The following is a 12,076-nucleotide window of genomic DNA, read 5'->3' as shown; positions in this document are numbered from 1 at the left end:
CATTCTTGCAGTTCTACTGATCTTTCCAACATCCTCTTTTGGATGTCCCACCTTTCCAAAATTAAATGTAGTTAAATAGAACTTCTAACCTGTCTTCTCTTCTTCTTCTCCTCAAACATCCATGCTGTTGGCAGTTCCTTCCAGTTCCTGCTCTCCAACATTTCAAAACTTCAGCATTTCCTTGCTCTCCCATCAGATAAAATGCTGAGCTTATCTCCTTCCTTGACTACAGGAATCTTCACTTCTCTGACTTCCCTATTTCCTACCTTACTTCCCTCCTATTAAGAATGGCTAAAATGATCTTCCAAACTTGATGCTCACCCTTGTTATTCTCTTATTATAATCCCATGGCTAGCTTCCCTTTGCCAAGAGAATTCAATTTAAACATTTTTGCCACTCCCTTCAAAGCTTCTACATAAATTTGACCCTGATTATATCTCTGCTGTTTCTCACAGGATCTTATTAACACCTTTGTTCTGTTAATGATGCCAGCGTCACTGAGCCCTTCATTTCCTTCTTCCCTCTCAATTTTGTTCCTGGTTTGTCACTATTCCCTGTCTCAGTATACTAGTTTCTCCCTTTTCTTCTGTATCTTCCTCATGTCTCTTCTTTGACTAAATAAAGGAGTTTTTTGTCTTCTGGGCTGTCAGCATTTCAGAAACATATCAAATATGGGCCCTTTAATTATCTATAAAATAGCTAGTACACTTTTGGCACTCTAGGAAGGACAGAGTACCTGATGAAATAAGTTAATCAAGGAGAATTTGTTGCTGTATCACAATCTCTTCATATTAAAAAATGCAATGCAAAAAATGTAAAGGCAGATTCTATAGTGCGTACCGTACACTTTTATAATTTTTAATTAATTTTTGTAGCAATACACTGCTGATACAATTAATGGTAATAATTATCAAGCTTGTGTTTAAGTAAAACAGTTGAATGAGCCCGTTTCTCCATAAATAACAAGGCTCAAGAAATTGAGGGAAAGATATGCCATATGTATCACGTAAAGTGTTGTATACCTCCAAACTCTAGGTAACAGAAGTTATATATAAAAAACTTTAAGTTTATGAGCTCTTAATCAACTACTTCTGATCTGCCACTGCGCCAGTTAAGACTTTTGTGGTCTAGTATCATAGAAATGAAATTAATAATGTTCTGTGCCATGCCAGAATACACTCAGTAGTATAGGAGATATGTTCTGGATATACCTTGTTCATTCATCAGCAGTCAAAGGATAAAGCCATTTTACAGTGAATAGTCCTTTCTGTAGTACTGTTAATTTGTAAAAGATACTGTGGCTTCGTTATGGTGTGACATTCTCCATTGTAACTCTTCACCAAGAGTCTTCTGTTGACTGAAATATCATTCTATCTAGGCTATGTATGTTGATCTTCAAAAATCTTATAAATTCTTTCAGAATCATGTCCGAAACCAGGTGCAGTCACTGTGAAAAGAGAAAATCTGTTCTCATTGGTGTGGAAGTGGGGAGAAGGGAAATGACTAAGTGGAACATCTTACAATTCAATTATGATAAATTTCTGCTTTTTATATAAGCTTAATTCATTAAATTAAAGCATCTCTAACAATAAATTTATCCTGCAATATAGTCTTCTCTGTCCCTCTCCAATATTGGGAGGTCAGAGAGATTTTCTTTCTCTCACACACGCATGAACACAGACACTAAAACTTTCACTTTATCTGTTTTCACATTATGTGGGGGTGTAGATGTTTCCAGCCTCCATTTACCTTCCTGTCTCATAGTAGCTGGCTGGAGGCCTTTAAAAAAGGGGGATTCATCATTCACTAATCATCTAGAGCCCAGCAGAATGAACTGTCCTTATGGACATTTGAAATAAAGCCATTCATACCAAGGAGATAATTTGTAGGAATTGCCAGCATATTAGGTGGGTTTTAGAGTAGATATGAAATCTGGGTAAACAAACATTTCATTCATTTAGGGGCTGATTGATTGATTCCAACCCACAAAGCTATACCATCTGGTCCTTTGGACAACAGAGAAGTTAGATATTAGTTAGATATTATTTGTTTTCGTTTCCAGATTTGTGTAAGAAATTATTTTTATGCATATAATTATTTAATTAATAGAAAAGTCTATCTGGAGTATTGCAAATACCACAGTCTGACCAAAGTGGTGGCAACTCTCCATTTTTAATGGTAAGCACGCTACAGTGGTCAACTCTAAAAACCTGCCAATTAGGACTTCGATAAATAATTAACTTTGCCTAAGAATTTATAGTGTTTCCCATAGCTGGTACTGAGAACACTTAGGAAATACTGGGATAATATTTAAGTTATCTACAGTAAGTGGCAAAAGGAGCAAGCAGAACTGTATAGAGGTTGAAAATTCTGTTTCAGAAAGGATTTTGAGATTTCAAAATTGGACTTTGTTCCAACTGAGAATGAAACCTGAACATTTCAAAATTATCTGTGAAACAAAATAAAAAAAAATAGGTTAATCAAAACATTTTGTTCCAATTCTGACTTTCATTTTTACATATTATGATGTATAATGCACATTTTTAAAAAAATGAAATGAAAAGTAGTTTTAAAATGAAAAATAAAATGTTCTGTCTGAAAATATGAAAAAGAGGCATTTGACATTGTTGGAACTTTGTCTCCATTTTTCTTCCAAAACAAAATATGATTCCATCAAATTTTCTCTGACCAGCTCTAGAAGCCACTGTACATTGGAAAAAATATTGTGCCTTCTATTAATTTTCAAGTATTAAATCAATGACTAATTCATGGTTCTTGCACTAGTGTGAAATATAAAATGAAGCTATGAAGAAAGTAATTGTGATTGGGAATCGTTTGCTCCTGGACTTCAATTTCCTTATTAGTATATTTTATTTTATTCCATTCCAGCTATTTATGACCTCTCCTGTGAAGCATACAAACACCTGGGCAAAACTTCAAATTATTACTGGATAGATCCAGATGGCAGTGGGGCACTGGGACCTTTGAAAGTTTACTGCAACATGACAGGTAACTGTACTGTAATTACCACTTTCATGTTATATTTGTAATGTATATGTGGCAGAGGGTTTGGAAACCTGTCCATAATTTATATTTCTGGGGAAAAGAAAGAAATGATTCAGTTTTAGTAAGAGGCCTGATCATATTAAACCAGCCAAGCTTGTTTGGGTGGTATCTGACCTAATCATTGTTAAGAGGCCTTTGGCCTGGTCTACATTTAACAATTAGCTTGACCTAGGTACATCATTCAGGTGTGAAAAATTGACCCCCGGGATAGGCAATGGTAGATCAACAGAAGAATTCTTCCATCGACCTAGGTGCTGCCTCTTGGAGAAGTGGATTTACTATAGTGAAAGGAAAATCCTTTTAGTCAGTGTAGGAAGCATCCTCACTGTGGCCCTTCAGTGGCATAGCTGCACCTGGGCCACTGTAGTACTCATAGTGTAGACATAGCATATGTTTCCTGAGTGGACCATATCCTAGAGCCAGTCCCCAAAATCCTACTGTGTGTATAGGCAACTTGCAAAAACTGGTTAGCAGTCCTAGATCAGGGAGAATTTGATAAGAAGGCTCTCTGGACAGAGCAAGGTGTTTTTTCTGTCTGGACAACATGATGTTCACAATTAGACCGAAATGGTTAGAGAGAGAGGATTTCTTTCAGAGGTATAAGCTGTTCATTTTTCTTCTTTTTCTCTATAGCTAAGATGGGAATGTTTTATCTTGTTTAGCTTATGAAAAGGTATATCTAGGTATGTTAAGCAAACAGCTTCTTTTGTTCTCTCTGTTAAAAAATACTTTCATATGAATGATTTCATGCAGACATTCTTAAAGAAAAGAGAATCCAATAAGCTCTAAAGAGAGGTACTGAAGGGTAAAGTGTTTCTGGAATTTGTGTCTCCAACCCCCTCATCCTCAGTCAAGGGAAATGAACAAAGGGGCCCTATCCCATTGTATTGACATGGGTGTGACAGGTGTGCATAAGGATAAGATATTGAAAACAAAGGAGGAGATGAGTTGGTTTTGGTCACAGTACTGTTCATTCATTTCCAGTGTTCATACATAATGCAATTTGTCTCAGCACTTAGCTGATACTAGTTAATAACCAATACAAAGCTTACTAAATATTCAGCTAAGAGAAGTATTTTATTTATTCCCTGAATTTCCCAAATACAGGATCTTTTGCGATATCTGCACAATAAAGAGGTTCCAGAATCTATTTGCTTTCAAATACCCTGACAGAGGTCTTCAGAATTCAACTGCAGAAACCAGCAGCAAGAGCGTAGATGCATGTTGTAGTGATAAGACATAGTGGGAAAGGCAATCTCTCATTTAACTGGATCCTCACTCTTTAAGGCTTTCAGGATCATAGCCAGCACCTTAACTGTATCAGTAAGTAAACAGGCATCCACTGCCAGGGAACAGTGCTGGGAGCTGATGATATATCCTAGCGATTCCTAATCAAGAGATGAACCACTGTCTTCAGCTCCAGCTGTAGCTTTGGGGTACTATTCAAAGTAAAAGTTGATTGAAATAATTTGTTGAGCATGAAAAAGTGGATCTATTCTGGGTGTAAGCACTTTTGAAATATGCTAAAAATAAATTTACTTGTACACAAGAATAAAGCTAATAGTGTCCCCAAACCAGAAAGTAACCGGACAAGAGAATGAAAACCAACCATTTTCCCTTCGTAATAGCATTTTTTCCCCACAAAACAACTGTAGTTGCCATAGAGATATTGTTTTTAAATTGCCAGTGAGTGGGGAGGGGGTCTATATGATCATGAATGAGAAGGCAGAGGGTCCACAATCCGTTCTCTGCACTAAGGTGTGATCCAAGCCATGAAAAAGTTTCAGAACCCTGCTCTAGCTAAATCGCTCCCATCAGGCAATTTCTGTTCAATACATTTGCTGTAATGTAGATATAATTCCCTACATAAATGAGATCATGATAGAACTGATTCACTGTTAAAATGTGAGTAATACTGTGAAAATGGAAATACAAGTAACTTTAACCACTCTGTTTTTAAAACTGGACGGTCACCCTAAAAATTATTGTCCATCTGACCGCTTAGCAAAGCATTATTTTTCAATTATTTCTATATTTACGTACTATATAGAACTATCCTGGGTGTATTTCCAGTCCTTCAAGCTTCCTTTGTTGCTTTATAATGAAGGCAGTATAGTGTCGTGGATAGAGCACCAAACCGGAGACATGGATTCAATTCCATATATGTCTTTCTGGATCAAATTCAGTAACCTCTACCCTATATTTTGTGCTAAAACAATATGAAATGTTATCTGTAATATAGTAATTAAGGTGAAGAGATCAAGCTTAATTCTTTAATTCTTCTACAGAATTATCTAACTGATGGTATAAATGATGTAGTGGTGACATATATAATCTTAAATTACCTTATGTAATATATTGAAAGATATTATAACATTTTAGTATTGATTGACATTAAATAGTTAATACAAGAAAATACTTTAAAATGCAGTTATGTATGGCATGTCAGATATTTACTGGATGACAGATTTATATGTGCAAAAGCATTAGTGCAGATTAGTGACATTATTAATAAAATGTTTAAGGAAAAACTTCCATTTGCTGAATTATAACTTTTTCTTAAAATGACAAGGTGAAACAAAGCCCTCAATGTATTGCCTACAGACATGGCTAGAATTAACTTAAGGATGCTTTGTAAATTCTTATGCTTGTCAGATCGAAAGAGAATTTGATTGCTGTTCCTTCATCACTTACATTAAAGCAGCAATATATTTAATTTCGTGGCGTCACTGATGCACGAGTAAACTTGTGAGGGTGAGAGAGACAGTTAAATTTAAAAAGCTCTACAGACAGCTCTACAGACAGTACTTTATTTAATAAGCCTATCTAAATATCCTTTGTCTGAAACAGACAGATCAGCCAGTTGAAAGCCAGAATGCCTCTAACTCTTATCTCTTGATAATGCTATTTAAATTCTCTGACCTATGCATATTATGAAGTCAAGCAACAAGTTTTGAAAAATAGTCGTGTTTCAATAGGGTCACTTTCTTAGAAAAGTTGAAGAGAAAATCAGAGTGCATCAGACACTTGTCCATGTTTCTAGACATAATTTGTGCCAATATCTCTAGACTGTCTTGATATGGTAGTCTGGATGTGTCATGATGATGTTTTCTGCCCTTCCTGGATTTCTGTGGTAACTGAAAAATATTCTGGGTTCTAAAATCTTTTGGCTAGTCAACAGTGTAAGCAAAATATAAAGAATACAATGTTTGCAGAAACTACAAAACCACTAGAAACCATGTGAGATGTTCTCTAAGAAATGCTATTTATATTCAAAGCAAAGATTCCAAACCAAAGCAAAAAAACAAACCCCCTTTCTCCAAAACTCTCAGGTTAACACTGTTATATTTGGAAATTAAATTATACAAAAGTCAAGAATCTCTAAAGTTAAGGTTCTGCCATTTCATATTTCAATGACCATTCAGGATAAATTAGTAAAACTTTTAGAAATTGTGAACGTTTTTAGATACCCAGCAGTTGTCCAAATGGTTGTGAACAATACCAACAATGTGAATCACAGCTTTGCAAAAATATGTACAAATCAGTATTTATACCATTTGCCCCCAACTGTAGCTGGATCCTTTCAGAAGAGCCCATTTACACAATGTTTTATTTTTAAAAAAAAAGGCGTAACATGACATATTGTATAGTACTTCTGAATCCAGAATGAAATCTTCCCAAGTTCGGTGGTGTTTGGATTTAATGCTCTGCTTCAGCCCTTAATAGAAAGAGACCCAACCTGTGAAGTTACGGTGTTTCTCTGAAATTGGATTCAAATAGATCTCTCAAAAGTTACAGGGACCAGTTTGAAGCTGTCATAAATATAAAGGGAAGGGTAAACCCCTTTAAAATCCCTCCTGGCCAGAGGAAAAATCTTCTCACCTGTAAAGGGTTAAGAAGCTAAAGGTAACCACGCTGGCACCTGACCAAAATGACCAATGAGGAGACAAGATACTTTCAAAAGCTGGGAGGAGGGAGAAAAACAAAAGGTCTGTGTCTGTCTGTATGCTGCTTTTGCCGGGGACAGAACAGGAATGGAGTCTTAGAACTTAGTAAGTAATCTAGCCAGGTATGTCTTAGATTTTGATTTCTTTAAATGGCTGAGAAAATAGCTGTGCTGAATAGAATGAATATTCCTGTCTGTGTGTCTTTTTTGTAACTTAAGGTTTTGCCTAGAGGGATTCTCTATGTTTTGAATCTAATTACCCTGTAAGGTATTCACCATCCTGATTTTACAGAGGTGATTCTTTTCTTTTTACTTCTATTAAAAGTCTTTTTGTAAGGAAACTGAATGCTTTTTCATTGTTCTAAGATCCAAAGGTTTGGGTCTATGGTCACCTATGCAAATTGGTGAGGATTTTTACCAAACCTTCCCCAGGAAGTGGGGTGCAAGGGTTGGGAGGATTTTGGGGGGAAAGACGTGTCCAAACTCCGTTTTTTCAGGAACCCAGATAAAGTTTGGTGGTGGCAGTGGAAATCCAAGGGCAAAGGATAAAATAATTTGTGCCTTGGGGAAGTTTTAACCTAAGCTGGTAAAAGTAAGCTTAGGAGGTTTTCGTGCAGGTCCCCACATCTGTACCCTAGAGTTCAGAATGGGGAAGGAACCTTGACAGAAGCCCTCTATGTTTTCCACTGAAGTAATTAATACAAGAATTGCACTGAAACAAGCTATGTTGTTTGCAATGTTTGATGTAGATCTAAACTTAATCTGACTTTATTAGATCTCCAGCCAATTCTCAAATGATTTTTGGCATTTCTGAATCCCTGCTCCTCTTTGGGCTTGTTCATATTCCTTTGGCAACTCCACTTATGGAATATGAAGTGTAGAAATAATAGTGAGCAATGATACCATAAATGTTTTATTTCAGAGTAGCAGCCATGTTAGTCTGTATTCGCAAAAAGAAAAGAAGTACTTGTGCACCTTAGAGACTAACAAATTTATTTGAGCAAAAGCTTTCGTGAGCTACAGCTCACTTCATCAGATGCATTCAGTGGAAAATACTGTGGGGAGATTTATATACATAGAGAACATGAAACAATGGGTGTTACCATACACTCTGTAACAAGAGAGTGATCACTTAAGCAGGAGAGTGGTGGGGGGGACCTTTTGTAGTGATAATCAAGGTGGGTCATTTCCAGCAGTTGACAAGAACGTCTGAGGAACAGTGGGGGGTCAAGGGGGGGAATAAACATGGGGAAATAGTTGTACTTTGTGTAATGACCCATCCACTCCCAGTCTCTATTCAAGCCTAAGTTAATTGTATCCAGTTTGCAAATTAATTCCAATTCAGCAGTCTCTCCTTGGAGTCTGTTTTTGAAGTTTTTTTGTTGAAGAATTGCAACTTTTAGGTCTGTAATCGAGTGACCACAGAGATTGAAGTGTTCTCCAACTGATTTTTGAATGTTATAATTCTTGACGTCTGATTTATGTCCATTTATTCTTTTACGTAGAGACTGTCCAGTTTGACCAATGTACACGGCAGAGGGGCATTACTGACACATGATGGCATATATCACATTGGTAGATGTGCAGGTGAACGAGCCTCTGATAGTGTGGCTGATGTTATTAGGCCCTGTGATGGTGTCCCCTGAATAGATATGTGGACACAGTTGGCAATGGGCTTTGTTGCAAGGATAGGTTCCTGGGTTAGTGGTTCTGTTGTGTGGTGTGTGGTTGCTGGTGAGTATTTGCTTCAGGTTGGGGGGCTGTCTGTAAGCAAGGACTGGCCTGTCTCCGAAGACCTGTGAGAGTGATGGGTCATCCTTCAGGATAGGTTGTAGATCCTTGATGATGCATTGGAGAGGTTTTAGTTGGGGGCTGAAGGTGATGGCTAGTGGCATTCTGTTGTTTTCTTTGTTGGGCCTGTCCTGTAGTAGTTGACTTCTGGGTACTCTTCTGGCTCTGTCAATCTGTTTCTTCACTTCAGCAGGTGGGTATTGTAGTTGTAAGAATAATTGATAGAGATCTTGTAGGTGTTTGTCTCTGTCTGAGGGGTTGGAGCAAATGCGGTTGTATCATAGAGCTTGGCTGTAGACAATAGATTGTGTGGTGTGGTCAGGGTGAAAGCTGGAGGCATGTAGGTAGGAATAGCGGTCAGTAGGTTTCTGGTATAGAGTGGTGTTTGTGACCATCGCTTATTAGCACTGTAGTGTCCAGGAAGTGGATCTCTTGTGTGGACTGGTCCAGGCTGAGGTTGATGGTGGGATGAAAATTATTGAAATCATGGTGGAATTCCTCAAGGGCTTCTTTTCCATGGGTCCAGATGATGAAGATGTCATCAATATAGCACAAGTAGAGTAGGGGCATTAGGGGACGAGAGCCGAGGAAGTGTTGTTCTAAGTCAGCCATAAAAATGTTGGCATACTGTGGGGCCATGTGGGCACCCATAGCAGTGCCACTGATTTGAAGGTATACATTGTCCCCAAATGTGAAATTGTTATGCGTGAGGACAAAGTCACAAAGTTCAGCCACCAGGTTTGCCGTGAAATTATCGGGGATACTGACGGCTTGTAGTCCATCTTTGTGTGGAATGTTGGTGTAGAGGGCTTCTACATCCATAGTGGCCAGGATGGTGTTTTCAGGAAGATCACCGATGGATAGTAGTTTTCTCAGGAAGTCAGTGGTGTCTCGAAGATAGCTGGGAGTGCTGGTAGCATAGGGCCTGAGGAGGGAGTCTACATAGCCAGACAATCCTTCTGTCAGGGTGCCAATGCTTGAGATGAGGGGGCATCCAGGATTTCCAGGTTTATGGATCTTGGGTAGCAGATAGAGTACCCCAGCTCGGGGTTCTGGGGATGTGTCTGTGCGGATTTGTTCTTGTGCTTTTTCAGGGAGTTTCTTGAGCAAATGCTGTAGTTTCTTTTGGTAACCCTCAGTGGGATCAGAGGGTAATGGCTTGTAGAAAGCTACTCCTTTTCTTTTTTCCTAAATATTTTGAATCTCAAAATAGCATTCAGTTCATGACAGTTCTTATTTTATCAAAGCCCATTTGGTTATCTCTGGTATTTATACTCTCTTGGTCAAAATGTGGCTGCCCTGCAAGGATCTTAAAGGGGGAGAGGGCTCAGAGAGACCTCAGTTGCTAGTCAATCCATCTAGGAAGCAACCATGTTTTTGGCTGCAATGTGTCAATGAGTGCATGGGTAGAGCCTGACCAGCCCTAACTATAGTTTTCCAGATCCCTATGAGCTTATATAAGGGAGTGTGGTCATGGTCTAGCCATTCCCATCTCGTGCTCTGTGCTACAGCGCTACTCTAAATCTACCGGCCAGTCTGCATTAAGAGCAAATGTAGAGAGTTGTAAACACATTCCAAGTTGTTGCTACTGAAGGCATTAAACTACTGTGTCTTGTACACTGTGGTCATCATTGTGGTATCTGGGTACCTGTTGTTGGCTTCTGCAAGCAGTTATGATCATCACTTATCCTTTTCCTTTTCCACTGGAGCTCAGGACTGTAAAGCCCTCTGTCTCCACATACTTTGAGAATTTACTAACTGTACCTTTAACCTCTCTCAATCATGCCAGTTACACAAAAAGATGGACCCCCATCCCAGCATTTCATGAAAATTGTACATGTGGTAGTTATTGCAATGAGACTGTGAACAGACTTTAAGCAGCCACAACTGTTGTGCCCCATGATTTTGCATCTCCTTGCCATAAATAGCGGGTAACTGGAGTGCTTTTTTATGATGACATATGTCGAAACATATGGCATGGCTATAAATGTGTCATTCATCACCACATACTTGATGAAAAGTGGCCTGATAGTGGTAAATGTTTAATTCTATTGTACATATCTTGTGCAATTGGCTTCTCTAATGGGACATTTTGCTTGAGGGCTAATTGGACAATCTGCCTAATTACAGCACCTTCAGCATACATATATGTAGGAATTACACAGAGTTTTCAGTGCTTCTGTGCCTTTCATCTATCAAGGAATTTCCTTATGTAGTCTGTTGGATAGTGGGGGACAAACTAAAAAAAATCAGTGCAGAAGCTTTATTTTATTTTGGAAATCTTTTCTTTTGCCATTCTAGTTGCTTCCATCAATTCTTCCTTTCTCTTTCTTTCCTCTCCCCTGCTCTCTTTTTACTATTTTTTCTTTCCCTCCCACCTTCTCTTTCTTTCTCAGCTCTGCAGGGCATGTGACATACTCTAGCACATTCTAAGTGATGCCAGCTGAGGCACCAGATATGCAGATCATGGGCATAATCACATTAAATGTTAATCTGCTTCATAAGTGCAGAGGGAGTTGCTGTAGAGGGAGAAGACAACAACAAAGTGGCATTGAAGAGGAATATGGCAGTGCTGATTGTTCATTTTCCAGGATCCTCACACTTTGGCAGGGAAATAAAAAAAAAAAAAAAAACCCAGCATGCCTAGGCAAATGCAGCAATTCCCATAATCACCTATTTCTGGAAAAACACTGAAATTATGGAGAATGAAGGAGTAGGTTCTTGTCTGAGACCAAACACTGATGTATGTTATCACAGAACTCTTTATATCACTACAAAAGTTTTTTTCTCCTGCTGATAATAGCTCATCTTAATTAATTAGCCTCTTACAGTTTGTATGGCAACTTCCACCTTCTGTGTGTGTGTGTGTGTGTGTGTATATATATATATATATATATATATCTTCTTACTATATGTTCCATTCTATGCATCCGATGAAGTGGGCTGTAGCCTACAAAAGCTTATGCTCTAATAAATTTGTTAATCTCTAAGGTGCCACGGTACTCCTGTTCTTTTTGTGGGTACAGACTAACAGGGCCGCTACTCTGAAACCTACCATTTATAACTCATGTTTCAAGAAACATGTGAAAGGATGGGGGAGGAGTATTAGCCGACTGCTGACTGCTGCAAACTAGCCAAATGAGAACTGGATAGCTGTAATTTAGAGCTCTATTTGAACTTCTCATCTATTAAAGATAGGTGTTGCTATTTGCACTTTTGTATCTGTCTGGATCCTGTAACCTAGCAGAGGTCACACTGAGAATCCACATTAAG

The 12,076-nt window shown here is 38.3% G+C and overlaps 1 protein-coding gene across 14 annotated transcripts in view; it reads left to right on the top strand.

Moving 5' to 3' along the window:
* Window positions 1-12,076, top strand: part of CNTNAP2 (contactin associated protein 2) — a 1,665,145-nt gene that overhangs the window by 1,162,939 nt on the left and 490,130 nt on the right. For all 14 annotated transcript variants that reach the window (XM_073332778.1, XM_073332790.1, XM_073332779.1 and 11 more), the window contains exon 12: window positions 2,890-3,009. In XM_073332778.1, the coding sequence (XP_073188879.1) occupies window positions 2,890-3,009 (120 nt within the window). The remainder of the gene's footprint in view (window positions 1-2,889; window positions 3,010-12,076) is intronic.

This window comes from Lepidochelys kempii, chromosome 2, assembly GCF_965140265.1.
Source record: "Lepidochelys kempii isolate rLepKem1 chromosome 2, rLepKem1.hap2, whole genome shotgun sequence".
Taxonomy (NCBI): Eukaryota; Metazoa; Chordata; order Testudines; family Cheloniidae; genus Lepidochelys; species Lepidochelys kempii.
This window is presented reverse-complemented; position numbering and strand designations above follow the sequence as displayed.